This window comes from Serpula lacrymans (assembly GCF_000218685.1).
Source record: "Serpula lacrymans var. lacrymans S7.9 unplaced genomic scaffold SERLAscaffold_19, whole genome shotgun sequence".
NCBI classification, from domain to species: domain Eukaryota; kingdom Fungi; phylum Basidiomycota; class Agaricomycetes; order Boletales; family Serpulaceae; genus Serpula; species Serpula lacrymans.
Window position 1 is genome coordinate 593,712 of NW_006763308.1, and position 16,785 is coordinate 610,496.

General features: G+C 45.4%; 7 protein-coding genes across 7 annotated transcripts; 4 read left to right on the plus strand and 3 right to left on the minus strand.

Annotated features, from left to right (window-relative positions):
* Nucleotides 1-22: 22 nt before the first annotated feature.
* SERLADRAFT_480526 (uncharacterized protein) lies at nucleotides 23-1,759 on the plus strand (the record flags this gene model as incomplete). The annotated part of the gene is made up of 5 exons (XM_007324454.1): nucleotides 23-163; nucleotides 223-743; nucleotides 807-824; nucleotides 892-906; nucleotides 959-1,759. 5 exons carry the CDS (start codon nucleotides 103-105, stop codon nucleotides 1,484-1,486), a joined length of 1,143 nt encoding a protein of 380 aa, XP_007324516.1.
* A 680-nt stretch (nucleotides 1,760-2,439) lies between these two features.
* On the minus strand, nucleotides 2,440-2,887 carry SERLADRAFT_480528 (uncharacterized protein; the record flags this gene model as incomplete). Its single annotated transcript, XM_007324455.1, has 3 exons — nucleotides 2,440-2,477; nucleotides 2,511-2,596; nucleotides 2,647-2,887. Coding segments are annotated over 3 exons (363 nt in total), but the record flags the coding sequence as incomplete, so codon positions are not given.
* A 729-nt stretch (nucleotides 2,888-3,616) lies between these two features.
* On the plus strand, nucleotides 3,617-5,217 carry SERLADRAFT_480529 (uncharacterized protein; the record flags this gene model as incomplete). Its single annotated transcript, XM_007324456.1, has 4 exons — nucleotides 3,617-4,002; nucleotides 4,061-4,255; nucleotides 4,306-4,415; nucleotides 4,472-5,217. 3 exons carry the CDS (start codon nucleotides 4,140-4,142, stop codon nucleotides 5,137-5,139), a joined length of 894 nt encoding a protein of 297 aa, XP_007324518.1.
* Nucleotides 5,218-5,862: 645 nt separating this feature from the next.
* SERLADRAFT_412065 (uncharacterized protein) lies at nucleotides 5,863-11,501 on the minus strand (the record flags this gene model as incomplete). Its single annotated transcript, XM_007324457.1, has 24 exons — nucleotides 5,863-5,880; nucleotides 5,942-6,038; nucleotides 6,186-6,211; nucleotides 6,260-6,287; nucleotides 6,346-6,405; nucleotides 6,495-6,559; nucleotides 6,613-6,652; nucleotides 6,705-6,720; nucleotides 6,853-6,878; nucleotides 7,100-7,125; nucleotides 7,254-7,263; nucleotides 7,317-7,391; nucleotides 7,499-7,527; nucleotides 7,588-7,601; nucleotides 7,743-7,799; nucleotides 7,878-7,971; nucleotides 8,136-8,148; nucleotides 8,350-8,386; nucleotides 8,493-8,540; nucleotides 8,593-10,072; nucleotides 10,130-10,927; nucleotides 10,993-11,051; nucleotides 11,103-11,342; nucleotides 11,402-11,501. 24 exons carry the CDS (start codon nucleotides 11,499-11,501, stop codon nucleotides 5,863-5,865), a joined length of 3,456 nt encoding a protein of 1,151 aa, XP_007324519.1.
* On the plus strand, nucleotides 11,468-12,599 carry SERLADRAFT_480536 (uncharacterized protein; the record flags this gene model as incomplete). Its single annotated transcript, XM_007324458.1, has 2 exons — nucleotides 11,468-12,331; nucleotides 12,393-12,599. One exon carries the CDS (start codon nucleotides 12,145-12,147, stop codon nucleotides 12,298-12,300), a length of 156 nt encoding a protein of 51 aa, XP_007324520.1.
* A 587-nt stretch (nucleotides 12,600-13,186) lies between these two features.
* Nucleotides 13,187-14,019, plus strand: SERLADRAFT_418758 (uncharacterized protein; the record flags this gene model as incomplete). Its single annotated transcript, XM_007324459.1, has 3 exons — nucleotides 13,187-13,523; nucleotides 13,591-13,826; nucleotides 13,886-14,019. The coding sequence occupies 2 exons, from the start codon at nucleotides 13,299-13,301 to the stop codon at nucleotides 13,810-13,812; spliced, it is 447 nt and encodes a 148-aa protein (XP_007324521.1).
* A 231-nt stretch (nucleotides 14,020-14,250) lies between these two features.
* SERLADRAFT_480540 (uncharacterized protein) lies at nucleotides 14,251-16,531 on the minus strand (the record flags this gene model as incomplete). The annotated part of the gene is made up of 8 exons (XM_007324460.1): nucleotides 14,251-14,390; nucleotides 14,440-14,967; nucleotides 15,021-15,031; nucleotides 15,089-15,225; nucleotides 15,288-15,479; nucleotides 15,630-15,913; nucleotides 16,163-16,366; nucleotides 16,416-16,531. 5 exons carry the CDS (start codon nucleotides 15,468-15,470, stop codon nucleotides 14,365-14,367), a joined length of 885 nt encoding a protein of 294 aa, XP_007324522.1.
* Between the last annotated feature and the right edge of the window lie 254 nt (nucleotides 16,532-16,785).

Below are 16,785 nucleotides of genomic sequence, written 5' to 3' on the forward strand. Positions count from 1 at the left end.
ATAAAGCACGGGCTCTGGCAGAAAAAGACATATTCTGCGATCCATCTCCTTGTCTCTCACCTTCACAAAGTGTTGCAAATCTGTGTAAAATCCTAGTTTATAATGTCTGCTGCCTCAAAAACTGGAGTTGCCATCCTGGACCCCAGTGTCGCCCGAAAAGAAGGTGCATTCTCCGAGCCTGTGGTTACATCCATCCGAATATTCACCTTATCTATTAAACAGCCCATGTACCATCTCTAGAGACGCTTGGCCCATTGGCACCTACCGTCAAAGCAGTGTATTCGCGGTCTGAGAAGAGCGCTCGTGAATTGGCAGACGAAGTCACCAAAAGATTAAACACCAAACCCGGCGTCTATCATGATAGCGATCCAGCATCTAACCTCGACGCTCTTTTGGCTAGGGCCGATATCTCATCTGTTATAGTTGTCCTCCCCATTACACAACAACCATCAATCATCCTGAAAGCGTTAGCTGCCGGAAAGCATGTGCTCAGTGAAAAGCCTGTTGCTCCTGATGTTGCTTCCGGTGCGCGCTTGATTGCAACTTACAACGCAGAGTACAAGCCCAAGGGTTTAGTTTGGAGAGTCGCGGAAAATTTCGAAGCTGAGCCAGGATATATCGCTGTTGGCAGAGCCATTCGTGCTGGAAAGATTGGAAAAGTGGTCTTCTTTAGCTTGCGGGTCGTCAACTACATCGATCAAGAATCCAAATGGTACAAAACGCCGTGGCGTACAATCCCTGATGTAAGCCTATATTCGTCTTTGCTGAATGTTCTTAATGTTGACGGGTTCGCTGTGTCTAATCAGTACCAAGGGGGTTTCTTGGTAAGTAACGTTTCTGGGGTGGGAATTTTTATTCTTTGTTACTGACACCCATTCTCACGTCAACTAGCTGGATGGTGGTGTGGTAAGTTCTGTTACACAATCCTCGCAAAAACCACGGTTCAGTAGTTTTACAGCATTCCACAGCATCACTCAGAGTCATGCTGCCCAGCTCTTTGACTCACCTTTCGGGGTTTGCATCGCTTAACAAGGATTATCTTGCTCCTCACGACACCATCAACACCATCCTCAAAGCTGCAGATGGCTCTCATGGAATTTTCGAGCTGAGTTTTGCAGCGCCATCCGCCTCGCGTTCATCCATAGGGAACGGAACCATCATTACTGGTACTGATGGCTATCTCACCGTTGCGCAAACGAAGGTGCAGGATCCTGTGACAGGAGGAGACAAATCCGTTTTCCGTGTTACCATAAAATCTGTGAAAACAGAAAACGGAAAAGCTGGGCCCGAGAAAGAAGAGGTTATCGACGAAGCGGTCAGAGGTGTAGAACTCGAGTTAGCAAGCTTTTTCGCGGCAGCATTGGAAGGCAAAGATGACGGCCTTGGTGATCCGTTAGGAGCTTTGAAGGATGTGGCATTGATCCAGGCTGCGCTGAATAGCGAAGGAAAACTTGTGGACCTAGAGAATTTGGTCCAACAGTCCTAAAAAATCATGGCACTGCGAAAAAATGAATTTCAGAAATCAGAAGTATAGGAAACATTGTATATTAGGTTGTACATTTACGCACGTCAACATCTTTATTATTGCGTCTTTGGTGCCTTGGAGTTTTTCATTTCAATTTAGGAGAGCTCAGTATAGAGTTTCACAGGATAAACAGAAATGAAGGGTATATACTCGAGAGTTTTCAGCAGGGTCGATTCACACGATGCATCACCACAACTGCGACCAGACAATGCAAAGGGGGTAGCACTACACGGCGTTTATAGGATGAACACAGTGTTCTTGAAGACATCAACCTGTGTAACTTTATAAACAACAACAATAAAATAAAATAAAGACGCACCCTGGCGAAAAGTAGTGCTGAAACACGCGGATAGCGTCTGCAGTCGGACAACACACAAGCATTCCCGATTCCGGCGGCTTGTGAGTAGTTGAAAATTACATGCCTCCTCCGGGAAAATCGCAAATTGTAGCGTCAATGTGTTGTATTCAACGCAAAACACGAGATACGGTTGATGATATTCAATTCATATCAAGGTAAACACATACCCTGTACCGCAGCTGAGCATGTAAAACATCAACTGGACCAACAAACATTCGTAGGTGTTCTTGCAAGCTGAGGATAACAGCACTTTCAAAACTAAGAGTGTTCTCAAAGATACGATATTACCACATCGACTATGTATGCGGCGACTGATGCGTCACAAATACAAGTGCTTGACACGTATCCACGTGTTCTCATAATAACTTGTGCATTTAGTAGAGTGATGCAATAAGAACGTAGAGTTATGAATGTACAGACGATAAGAATTCGACCACTTTTTTTGGTCACCAAACTGTAGCCCAACACTGAGTTATCACTATGCATTAATTGCTAATCCATCGTATAGTAAAAGGGAAGAAAGTAAGGTTACATATGTCAACACGCCCCACTGGTGATGATAATGTTGGCCGGAAGACGTAAATGAAGGTCGGTGAATATCTTGTACAATGCATCTGAAGAGACACCATAATCAACGAGGTACTCGGGGGTTACGCCCCATCCCAGGAGATCGAGAACAACAGATTTGGCACGTTCGAATTCCTCTGAAGATACTGGAAGCCATATTAACGAATCTGATGGGATAAGAGATATTATATCTCACGGGATGCTGCTTTAGATTGGTGTGCATCGGCTGGACTAACAGGGCCTTCAACCGGAGAAGGCAGCCCCGAACATGTTGGGGAGGTGGAACTTTGCTGGGTCCCTGCTGTCACAGGCGTAGAGGCAACTGCGGAGTTGTTTTCTTCAGTGATTTCCCCATCTTCGAGAGATACTTTGTCTATGTTGGTGGTTATGGATGGAGTAGAGAAATCGAGTTGTTCTTTTGTTTCTTGCTTTGAGCAATAGTCGGCTACGGGTGCTCCAGCAGTGATGGGCATGACGATCTATTGATACAACACAATTTATATGATGACAGACGTTGAAAGAGAGAAAGAGAGAGGGTTGAGGGGTATCGACTACAATAGACGTGACATGAAGTTGGTTGTAGTTCAAGTTCAAAGTTTCTGCATGGATGTGAGGGTCACGTGAAGCCGTAGTATACACCCCGGATATCTCCGGATCTACTTGCCTTCTCTGAATCACTGGATTCTAAGTTGTACTACGTTCATCTATCACTATTCGAATTCAATTTCAAACGAAATACGAAAGTAACAGCGAACTCAGGGATCTTCTGAAACTCCAGCTGCTGTAACTTGCTCCCTCCATGTTGGAGCAGGATACTCAATGTTGTGCGGTAGTTAGTTAGAGTAGCGAAACCACAAGTCATGGCAGCTTTAGTGTCTCCGATGAAGTTGTGGTTAGTTTAGCCGTAAAGTCTGAATACCAGTGAGCTCGCCCTCAAGCTTTATATACATAGTCCAGCTTTGATTTATCTTCGTTATTCGACCTATTCTCGTTTGCTGTTCATGGTTATTGACATGGCTTGTCTATCATACACAGGTCCTCGGGATGGTCGATTTATATTGTGTCCCGAGTTACTGGAACCGCCCTTTTTTATTGGCTTGACGTTCACGCAACTCCGGGTAAAAACTTTAAGAACTTCTCAGATGGTGGCCCACGGTGTGCCTAGCAGTGCAATTGCATAATAAACAAACACGCGTATTCTCATCATCTCTTCCATGACACTCGTGGCTAGAAATTCCGCGTATCTCTTGCCAAACTTCATTACTGTCACTTTGCTGGCGAGTATTAGATAAATGATTCCGCCTTACTGTAGAGCCGTTTCTACCATGAGAAACTCGCACTGACTGCACGATAATCGCCAGATTCATCAAGAAAGCCAATGATAAACTCTAATCGCAGCCGAGTGATACGGATAGTGTCAGGTTAAGATATATGATAGCTGTGGTCATTACGCCTTTACCTACCTATCGACGCTGTATCACTTGGTCATACGGTGGCCGGAGAAGTTCAGGCATTCCCGTTCATTCGGGTTCTCGCTAGCTCCGATCTTAAAGTAAGTGGGATCGGTTTCAAAACCTAATACTTCGATTTCTCATTAGATTCTTCTGTAGAGTGCATCGGGTTCAGCGTATAAAGACGCCCTTTCATATACTCTACGCTTTGATATTCTTTTCCTTGTATCTGTCAGGCATGTTGCAACTGGGAGCTTCAATAGCCCCTGCACCAATTTATCATATACCACGAACTTATAATGCTCACCCCGGGTCAAAATACATGTTACCTGCGGATGAGGCTGAAGCTGAAAGGCATGCCTGATTTCCCTCTAATTCAGATTTGACTCACGATCGATCTTTAGGTTCGCCCTTCAACATCAAATGTTCAAACGGCTTTTCGGAGGGCGACTTGTTTATCCACCTCTGACACTGTCTTCAGGAGATGAGATATTAGATAGTGGGACTGGATCATGTAAGGTCTCGACTTCCCTGCTTATTTTCGCGATCATTTCATGTCACATGAACCAGCCTCGTGGTTGCTAGATTGTTGCGATAGCATACAGGGAGAGGATATCACATACTACGCCATTGATATTTCATCGAAGTTGTTTCCCCCTATCAATAAGAGGCCCAGAAATACACATCATTCTGTTGTGTCCGCCACGCATCTTCCAGCGCAGTGGAGCAACAAATTCACCCTGGTCAATCAGCGTCTCCTCATAGCGGCTTTACAGATACCAGAATGGGAGGCTACGTTGAAAGAAATCTATCGTGTTCTCATTCCTGGTGGCTGGGTGCAACTTCTTGAGCCCAGTTCGCAGATTCTATCTGGCCCTCTGACTGTAAAGCTCACAAACCTCCTCAACGATCTGTTCACTTCGCGAAATATGCTTTTTGATATCTCCGGCCATCTGCCTCAGATGATGGTCAACGCAGGGTTCAGGAATCTCCACGCCGAGATAGTGGATATTCCTTTCGGAAAGTGGGCTGGACAAGATGGCGTAGATGGGCGTGATGATTTTATGGGTGCGTTTAGGGGGTTAAAGACGCCTGTCCTTCTGGCAGGTGGTCTCGGATATGTAGATTCGGAGGCAGAGTTCGATGGTTTTTTTGACGCACTCGAGAAGGAATGGGACACGATTCCGGGCTCTGGCCTCCAAGGATGTCTATTTTATGCACAGAAACCCTGTGTTTGATATAGTTTGCAGCCAGTTCTCGAGCTCTATGGCGCTTACCACCTTGACAATATGATGTGAGTCCCATGGCTCAAATCAGAAGCTCGCAGATCTCCATGATCGCTATCGATGGTAAGAAATCGCCGTCTGGGCATATAATGTCAACAAGCTGATCATGAAACGATGGAATTCTGGACCGCTATTCTGGGTTCACCGCTGCCTGATCAAGTTATACTTCGATAGTGGCGGCTTCCATGTGTCACGATGGGTTCGATTTTCACCGACACTATTGCCGTGGTGCACATTTTTAGCAGTAAGACCGGTGAGTGCAACTTAGTTCTCCTATGCCAACCTTACCGGCGACTGGAGCATTCATCCTACGAGCTACAGCCCGTGGTTTTGAACAGAAAGCCTCAGTTGGAGCGGAATCACTGAATCATATTAAGCGTGTGTTTACCTAGAAAAGAAAGGTAGATATAACATCAGAAATAAGATATATGTAATAGATAAAGATAAGACTACCTTGTGTCCGAAAGGAATCAAGGGGAGGAAGAAAGCCCAGCGCTCGAGCGAGAATGAGATGTGACTTGAGCTGATAAGATCACATGGTTACAATGGAAAGTTACTAACACATTCTAGTTGACTCATAAATACTAACAGTACATGTTATTGAAGAAAAATGAAATGGAAAAAGGAAGGAGGAGAAACATAATTTATTCCGCCACTTTTGCCCCTACATCCTAGTCACTGATTTGGTTTGACCTGTAACACCAATGTCAACGAATGCAATCATATATCCCTATCAAATTCATTGACCACTTACCTGTTCATTATTTTTGACTGTAACCTCTTTTGCATCGAGTGAAATAAATTCGACGTTCCTATGTTTGTTTCCTGGGTAAATAGCAGCCTGACCCATCCTGACAGGTAAAATGCAGTGCAATTTGTGACTCGCACTGTCCAAGGGACAATCCTCCATAATTTCACATGAAGGACGTCGTGCATTTAACACCATCATGAGGGCATTTGTATAAAGGCCAACTAGCGTGAATTCAATCCCAACATACCACAAATTATCAGGACTGATAGCAATCTGACCAGGATTGTTAAACGGCGCACACCATAGCAAAGGTAGACTTACTGCTAGGACCATGGCAAAAGTAGTCAGTCTTGATCCAAATTGATCACTCAGTAGTGTCATCACAACGGAGAAACTGATTAACATACGATGTTACCAGACCTCTGCCTACAGCGTAAAGCATCAAAGCCTTGATGAGATCACGTGTCCTATTCAATATTTAGCTTTGTATCTCACTGAAGCAGGAAGTCTTGTTTACTTCTTGAAATACGTGTGTTTTGTATAAAGAAGAACACACATGGAGGCCGCAATCAATGCATCTGAAACGGTTTGAAATACTAGCGCAGGAAAAGTTGTGCTATGCTGTGATAGAAATAGTTAAGTGTAACAGCGAGCTTTACAAAAAATCATCTTACAACAAATCCTATCTCATCTTCACCATTTGATATCAAGAACCTATCGAAGTTTTAAGTTTAAAGCATCTTTTTAACGAGTGCATATCACGTACATGCGCACACAGGCATCTGTAAGCAATTGTGACAATATAAGCACTGATAACAAAATTATCAAAACCAACAAACTCAATTTAAAAGCTTGATTGACCATGTGTCCCATTAGTGAGCTACAGGTTACGCTCGAAGGAGGGTTGTGCTTACTAAAAAAAAAGCACAACAGGGACTGCCTGAGGGAACACATGAGTTTTCAGTATAAGCGACTAAATAATAGATCACGGACAATAGCTCCTGTCAACCACCAACGAAACTTCCTTTTGCTGCTTACTATAGCATATATTAGTCTGGGAAGTAATTGTTTCGACGAACGCACACTGAAAGATTATCTTGATATAGTAGCTGAAAATACTGAGATATAGTAACGGTAGGATAACCACATTAGAGTACTCACGACATGACAATAGTAGCTACCATGACCTTGTAAACATAACTGAATCAGTCAAAGCTTGAATCAAAACCAACAGTGGCAACCAACATAAAAAAGAATAGTCAACTGCGTTATAAACGTGAATAACTGACAAAAAAACACGATTCATAGAACATACGTTAAGTGACCTGGCATATTTAAAAATCAAATAAAGTACTGCGTGTCATAGATAAGAACGTACCACACATTACGCAAAAGTATGCTAGGCTCTAGGAGTGCCACTATCTGTTTAGCAAGGGATATAATCAAAGAAATCCTTTAGAAGTGCTTTAGAAGTGGAAACAAACCACATGATAGTAACATGAGTGACAAACTAGAGTATCTGTTACCATATGTATTTATGCGTAGATGAGAGGTACTCACCGACAACAGCATGTGCCGTATTCAGCACACTAGCACCAGAAACAACATAAGATTATGTTCAAAATAATATATCAGTGACCGGAACATACAAAAGCAGTACAACCTAGAAGTACAACCAAAGTCATTAGTGATGATGCTGGCCATCCATCTGGGAATGCGAACACACCAGTGATCTCGTCCATTGGCTATCATTTGGATATCTGTCCCAGTATAGGTATGCCTGTGTTGGTGTGAAGCAACGTACTGACAACTCGAAATTTGCGACTCGCCTGCGTGGTAGTCAGCCCGTACAAACCGATAGCTACCCATGAGCAAATTAGCAGAGCGCCTTATAAACAGATTCAGCAATAGCCAGGTTGAATCCAACAAAGGAATCTACCATTAGCGTTGATCGCCGGGACCAAGGTGCTCAAGGGAAGTGGAGTGGTTGCAGTTGGCATGTTCGGTATGGGCTGAGAGATAGCTGGCAAAGCCTAGGAATATATAAAGCCTAATGGCCAACTCGAAACTCCTAGCATCATGTCAGTGGTGAGCTAGCAGATGTGATGGCCGCGTCTGGTTGGGTCAGCAGGACAAAATTCGCAGTGGCTTTGCACAGGACACGGAGGACACGATCACCGGAAAACATTATACATACCGTGACTCCGCATCTACATGTCATTTTGTCGATGGCATCGTTCTACAAATGTTTCTGTCCGTAAATAAACCAATATAATGATCAATATTGCAGTGACTTTGCACAGATCATGCCAAAGCAATGCATTGTGATCATGGTCATGATGAGGCTCAAGCTTAGGCGCTTCAGTTGATCAAGTTAGTCCGAGTCTAAGCTAGCTTCTGTATCATATTACAGTTGGTCCGAGTCCTGCGTACGTCCATTCGGTGACGCTGTGACAATGTAGAGTACACACCACTCACTATGGGGCAGTCAGCGCTAGCACAAGTCAGATTCATGACTTGCCGTGATACAAAAATTAACTACATATTCGTTTACAGTCCTTGATATCGATATACTGAGCCGTACAGCGCTCCAAGTGGGAAGCTGCGCCAAAAATAATAATACAGGAGATCAGTGTTTAATTATGCGTTCTGACTTATCATTCGTCTCGCAATCTTGACCACATCCTCGAAATTTCGATGAAGTTGTCGTCTTTTGGCATAGTCCATTGCCTTGCTTTGCAAACACTCGAGTAAATCAGGTTCACTTCCGAGTTGCGTCTCCAAAAATGCTACAGCAAGCGCCGTCGCCCAAAGTGTCTCTTCCACATTTAGCTCCGCACCTTTGCGTGCTGCATCGTGCCCGACTATAGTCGCAAAGTTGTTTGAAAGTGTGAATGATCCATCAAAGTTCTGCAGCTGGAAAAGTTCGTATACGGTGGAGGGAATCGGCGGAGGTGCTGTAGAAATGAGAGGTACAGTCCCACTGATGTCAAACGCGGGTGAAGGGCTGCGATCAGGCAAGTTCTCAAGTGGTGGAGGAGGGCTTGGTGTGCGGGATCGCGTCCAGCGTGAACTAGAAGAACCTTCTAGCGAACTGAGCGTCGAGAACGTATATATGCTGTCGTAATCAGACTCTTCACGGCTGTGCCGCCTGCGAGGCTCATCTACACTAGACGAAGAGGCAGCAGCGGGGACAAATGAACCTGGAATACCTGAAATGTCGTCTTTCATTGTTTGATATGTCATGGGGGGCTGGGGGAAGTCGAATACGGAGGAGACCACTTGGGATAACCCTTGTATTACACTGTCGAATATGCCATACCCATTCTGCGACGAATCTTGTTGTTGTGTTCGCCGAGAAGACGTGGCAGACGAATCTCGACGCCTCCTCCCCCTTTCAGCCTCTTTCCCCGTCTCTACAGCGACGAAAGATGTGTATTGGCTCAAAAGCTGATATCTCAAGCCCAGGCGCACGATAGCGGCCTTCTTGATTACGTCGCCACTCGGAGCAATACCGACTACTGCAGGCAGGGGAGCTCTATCATCCTCCAGATCAGTGATGAGACGTCGGGCTGCGAGGGTGTGGATGAGAGGCACATTGGTTTTTGCATGCTTGAATCGCTTGACCTCGATTACTGGGACAATCAGATCTACTTCGTCAAACTCGCCTTCAATTTTGGCACACAATTTGACCTCTGCAGGAACTGTACTATATGTTGTAATAGCAAACACAATGAAGCGCATCCCAGGATATATTTTCGTAATTTGGTATGGAGCTTGCTGGATCGTCGGGGGAGGCACGAGTTGTACCATACTGGTACTAGCGCTAGATATACCAGTCCTCGGTTCAGAGAAGCTGACACTAGGGGGTGTCCCAGAACCATGCCAGTGGACCGATATGTGTTCGATAAGGCGTGTCCGCCCCGCTCTGAGGAGCTGTGCACATTTTGCAGTGATGCTTTCTGTTGTTACAGCAAGCAGGCACTCTCCATTTCCAGCACGAGCTATGCCCTCGCACATTGCCGTCGACACTTGTTCTCCTATGCCGAGCGTGAAAACGCGTAGCGGACAATTTGGATTGGCGGCAGAGAGGGCGTTTCTGACCACGGAGAAGGTTTTGTGGAGATCCGATGACTGTGACAGGTTTTTCATTGTGGGGAGCTTCTGAGTATGGACAATCATGCAACTTACCTCGCCGTCTGTCAAGATAAAAGCGACTGTTGACCTATCGCGCCTGCGTGACGTCAAGGCACCCGTTAGTGCATTTGCGATCTCGGTGCCTCCATAGTTAGCATCCATGCTGCGAATATGCGAGGTCTTTAAAAACGTCAGGCCAGACAGGTCGAGAGGGTTGTACCAAATACGTACAGCTTGTGATAATGCATTTTGGTTGTACAACACGCTGTTCTGCCAAAGACCGTCAACGGTACTCCCAAAGCTGAAAATATTGAATAACGTGTTATCGTTCGGCAATAAACGTAACAACATGGAAAGTGTGCTCTTTGCTGTTTCGATGCGTCCACCTCCCATACTTCCGCTTCGGTCGACAACGAATATATATTCCTGAGAGCTAACTCGAGGCATCTTGAATCTCGGAACCAACGTTAATTGCATTGCTACAGAGTTGGACCCCATAGGATCTATTTCAGCAAAACAGCGAGCATTATCGAGCCCATGAGAATGTACTGTCAACACAAAGTCGCGTTCCATGAACGTGGGGGAGCTCCACAATGCCGACTTGCGTCGCATAGACTTCTTTCCAATGCGGGTCTTGTAGCGCAGGACTTTGATCTCATGTGAAGGACTGCGAATATCATATATCTCTTCGCTCATTTGCACATCGACGCTGATATGTATACGTGTCTGCTCCGCCGCCGCCTGGGCGTTGACCATGGCGGCAGGGACCTCACCATAACGCATGCCAATGGAGACGGGGAGCTGGAGCCGTACGTGATCTCGTATACCATCATCCATGAGGTCCATTACAAACTTGATGGCATATATCCATCAGTAAAGCCAAGGTACACGTGTGTGTGTGTGTGTGTGTTACATACTGTCAGTTTTGAGGTAACAGTTTCCTTGGCCGGAATTGACCCGACAGAAATGGTGAAAACTAGGCCTCATAATCAAAATACTTTTCGTGCGTTTGAGGGGTGATGCTTACTATCGTCCGTAACCCATTCGACAAGGCCGGCCATGTTGCCAGCCTGTATAGCGCTATTGAAAGTCTGATTCGCCTCCGACTTTTCTTTCGCTGTCCCACGGATAATCTTTCCATCTGCATGTTTCAATTCGAATGCACATACTGCTGCGCGTGCTGGGATGGGGAAGACATATTTCGCTCTTCCAGTAGGCGCGTCTGAAGGGTTGACGAATAATTGTGAAAGTTGCACCCTAGCAGACACTGTTACGCCATAAATTGGTTTTGTCAAGTGCAAACCGAGAGAAAAAGAAGAGACTGACCATCAACTATCCACGCCTCGACTATAACCTGCTCTAGTGGGAGGTGGACCAACCCCTGTTGGTCTGCAGGGCGGTGAACGATTCCTGCGTATGAGGACATAGATATAGATATACAAAAACGGACTTTGGGCAGATACGACGAACGTACTTTATAGATTAGGATTGACGCCTGTGTGAGTGTGGCGTCAGGCCCAGAAATGGACTACTGAGAGAGTATGGAAAACACGAGGGTGGACTTCTGTTTACTGATACAGTAGTCGCCAGGACACGCGACCTGGGCCAAGCGTCTGTTAACAGCCTCATTGCGGTGTGCGGCGCGCTCCCCAGGAAATCATTTTACATAAATAGTGATCATCGTCACCTGAAATAGCCCTAGGGATCGCTTGACTATCGGGAAGTATGTGAGATATCCCTGTACAACACACACAGGTTCTTTGTTCATTATCTGTGGATGATCAAAGCAAGAACATGGAAGGCGTTGACGCATGTCATCCGAGTCTAGAGTGATGTCCACGGAGTGACTTGCTTGTCAGATAACAAGGGCATTGAGCAACAAGCCTGATAGGAGCCGTTGCGCCTGGTAACCGTGTACACTTGAATTTGTCGAAGACGAGCAGTGTGGTACACATCGCCCTTGAATATGTAACGAGCTCTTGTGCCAGTTGTAGGTTGTTTGGTTCTCGCGGTTGGCGACTGGAGAATTGCTTCTTTTCAGCGCAAACCACATCTACGTGTTGCCCCAAATGAAAGTAGACTATGTCACTAAGGACATTCACTCGACTTTCTCTGCAGTGAGTCACGAGCGACGCCGATGTGGAGGGTTAGGGAAAAGCAACTCGAAAATCTGTGTGCTGGCTAGGAAGGAGCAATATGTATCTGACTGCGGTCTGCGATCATAGTAGCATTTGGATTCGCTCAAACCACCTTCCTGTAATTATCATTCATCCTTTCCAATGTTCATGATTTCACGCCGTATCATTCATCTTTCTAGCATATGTTTAATTTAAAACAGTTATCGAAAATGCTAGTAAAGCTTTGACTGTGTCCTTCGCAATTAATATTCTGTGTCACAGTGATTGCATTCCAGGATGAAGGACATTACTGTCCTGTCGAAAGCTAGGGCCGGGCTTCGTTTGATGCATATCGGACACTATTTCAAACAGTCGTACTTCTTTTTCAGAGCAACACGCGATCCATTCTCAGTCTTTCAGTCACTACCTATACTGTTGGCTTGAAGGCTTGGATGCAGCACAGAAACCAATCTCGATGTGACGCGGATTCTCCCTTTGATAAACATAAAGGAATTATCGATGAAGTTGTCTTGCATTACACTATTGTCTATCGTAGGTCTGTTATTGCCTGTGCGCGTTTTCAGTAGCTGACGTGCAGGCGGTGAGTATCAGTATTGAATCTGCCGTCTGTTATGATACCACGTTCAAGAACCTCCACTTTGGCCTTATCCAATATCAGATCGCTTTCACGACAGTGAAGACGATAGCAACAGACTTAAACATATAGGACTCTGGAAGAGATCCACTGGGGCATTGGTGTTTTAGGAAACGAATTTTGATTCCTTCCATTAGTATACAAGCTATCCGATAGATGGATGTACTGCAAACTCCCCAAATCCCCTTTCTGTCCACGTCCTCTACATTATGGCCCCGAGCATCGCGGACTCAAAAGAATCATTCCATGAGAGTTCGACCTCGTGGTTTTAATATAAGATGATACATCAGCGCTTCAGCAACGGTTAGGCAATTCTTGACTCGGTCAATTCAAATTCTATCCACGCTAATCGCTCCATCACCACCACCATCGCGCTATCATCAACGACCCCTTCATCCCCTCCCAACCTTCTCCGACATCGTTGATTCAAAAAGGATAGAATACTACGACGATGAGCCAACAAAACGCCCAAAGCGTCCTCGCCCACCTCGCCTCCTCCAAAAACGAGACTGCGGCTGGCCTTGCGCAGTGTCTGCAGGCCCTCGTACTTGTCAGCAGCGGGCCTACGATGTCGCCTATCATTGTGCGGTATAGAGAGTTCGGCACATACGGCCAGGTCATCTCGATCCGCGATCGCGCGTTCGGGAGGGGAACGTTGGCGCGTGTTCCTTGCCATGTAAGTGTGTGCTTTTACCCTCCCTATTTCAACTCTGATTTGCGATCTTTACCTGCGTGCGATTTAGACAGCCTTGGCACTATTTAAAAAATCATTCAAGCTTTCGAAAGACGTACAGCTCAGCTCTGCCGTTTTTTTCAACGAGGACAGGAGTGTGAGCTCGAAAGAGGCTGAGATTGACCCTGATTCATGGCAGGAGCTCGTGCCGTTTGTCCACATGGTGTACATTTCCGACGTGGACGAGGATGAGGGGAGTGGGGTGAACGGGGTGAATTTAAATTACTGCTAGTGCTTTGAGGCCGGGTGAGTGAACATTAGTTGATGTGGCCAGCGCTTGCTGCTGACCGGAGTGTTCATTTCAGATTCGCGAGTTAACAATACTACCTGATACCCGCAAAAGCTAGACGATGTATAAGTGACCTAGCAACACAAAAATGTACAACTACGAAACATGTGGATTTGGGTTTCTTTGCGATTAAACATATTTACTACGCCTTTGGTATAAGGAAACTAGGGCCCACATTTTAAGAATGACAGCTCGCACAAGATCAAGCGGGAGCTGAGATAGATTCGGTGGGAAAAATATACGTCGAACGCTCTTGACCTTGCTAACAATGACGATGACGATCCTTTGCACTCACTCTTTCCGAACACTATCAGGTGAAGTCCGAGAGTCATCTAGGCCATTACCTCTTTCCTCTTATTCAATTAATCGAGTAGGTTCGTGCTTATGATCCATTTCATTTGAAAGTAAAATTTCAGTGAGTAAAACGTAAAATTTGAACACCACGCCCATATGAGTCTCTTGTGCCGTATAAAAAAGGGATGCTACAGATCTGATTCAATGAGCTGAACCATATTTTCCACCTGCACTTGACTGAGTCTTTGATGTATTACAGGTAAACGTATGCTTTACCTTGGATGTCGCCCATAAATTTCAATAGTGCTTCAACTACCTGTTGCTGATGGGTGTAAAATATGGCGTGACTACCGCCCTCGATCATCAGGGACTCGATGTTCTTGAAATGAGGCTCCATTTCTTGAACCAGTACTTCGCCTCGGTTATGTGTATCCAACTCTCCAGAAATAACAAGTAAAGGAAGACCTTTCGATCCGGCTTCGAAAAGCTTGCTAGGATCCTGCGAACGGGTCAAGGCAAAGATAGCATCTTCTGGCGTGTAGCCGACAGTCGAGCCAAGCCAAGTGAATTTAACACTATCAGGGACGTGATCTTTTTCGTCAAATAGGGATTCAATGAAGTCAATCTTTAATGGAATCCACGACGACGTGATAGGCTTTATGAGTTCGGATGCGACGCTAACGATCCTGGGCTTGAGGACTTTCTGCCTGAGTTCCAGACCGACGGACGGTAGTCCGCCGAGGAACACGGCACCTGAGATAGGCAATGGCGTTATATTAGCGCAGATATCTGTAACAGCTGTGGCTGGAAAGAAACATCAGGCTTATGTGAGTAAAATGACAACGATCATTGTTTACCTCCATAACTCCTACATCGGCGCTGGATAAGCTAGATGAATGACGATCATATTTTACATTCCACGTACCAACCAACATGAACGGGATTTTTCAAATTAAAGGCGCGGGCGACTGCGAGCCAATCATCTGCATATAGCTGTGAAGCATGACCTTCTGCCGTGGTTGGCTTGCCACTCCTTCCACTACCACGCATATTGTATCGTACCTACACGTTTTGTTCGTGAGCCCTCCATAAGTTTGAAACAAAGTTGACTTGGAAAGTCGTACCATATAGACACACTCTAGCAGAGCCTTGTCAGAGAATAGGCAGTCAAAAACGATGGAATCTAGACATAATCCGGGTACAAAGATAACACCAGGATTAAGAGGATTGCCGATTGCTTCAGCAAATATGATAGTTCCATCTGAAGATGGGATCCTCTTTACAATGGGAGTGAAAGTCGAAGTCATGATAACAATCTGGGGGGAAATGGCGATGAGCGACTCGAATAATCCATATATAATGTGAGTGATTAAGAAGCAGTGTGGGACACTGACTAATAAAATCAGGAATACTAGTGGATACAATCCCAAGACGTATCCCCCTATAGCGAATGTTAACGAACTCACCAGGGATAACAAGTAATTGGTCACACGTTGGGTGACGAATGGGGCATGAACACATCCGCAAATTGCGGATGGAACTCAAGAATGTTTCGCGGCTATCCTTTCAAACGAAAGGTCACGTTGGTCTAGACGTTCTTCGTAGTCTCACGGCACCTGTACAAGCTGGAAACGAGAGTTGAAAAAGAAAGCACATGACTATGTTAGATAAACAGGAGTGCTGCGCTTTCGATGAATCTTGTTCAATTCGGGCGTCTTTCAGAAGTTTTGGGCAGTGGCGAGGTCATACTCTGTAAAAAATATTTAAAAAAGATTAAAACCATGATGCATGCACACCCAAGCGGTTTTGTGGGACGAAGGGTAATAGGCCTAGGCAGTACTTTCAAAAAGCTTTCAAGTCGTAGATTTAGACAAGAAGCAGGCAGAATCTCGAACAAAGCAAGAACAGTCTTTTCCCCTCACAGACCAGATTGACAGAATCAATATTTCACCTGCGATTCGAGTCGTTGCAAAAACCAGTAAAACAACTGTGTACTTACCGTTTCCCAAGCACTCGATTCTTGCTTGAGCTGTCGCCAGTGTGATCTTACCTCGCTGTAGCTCACGGATGATGTAACATGACCTTCGTTTACTGCTGGAGAGCCCAAGGACAGGCGAGGATAATCATGGTCTATACGAAAGAGGGAGGGCGCTTCGCAGGTGACATGAGGTATTGGTATGTGGTCGAAGGAGTGATTGGAGGACTCGATATGTTATTGGTATTTTTCATTAATCGATACCCGCGGCACTCACCAGAACCAAGTCGATTCAGTGTCGTCAAGACTCACCTTATAAGCAGATGGGGAAACTTTTACGAATTGGAGTCGATGCCAGTGACCTCTTACCTTTGCTTAAGTTTTGTGTACATCAGACGAAGCAACAGCGAAAGGAGTGTTTCCGGCTTGTCACGTTACACAGCCACTCGGATCGCCAGGCTTGGTTCCGATCATTCCCTTCCAAGTTCAAGTTGTCTGCGTTGAAGTAACTTGCACTGACAATAAACATTAGCTCGTCGTACTTTCTCATTTATAGTTTCTTACATGATACCGGCTCTTTTACTGTACATATGACAGCATGAACCGACTGACTTTATTAGAACCGCGTCTCGCATATCATTGGCTTT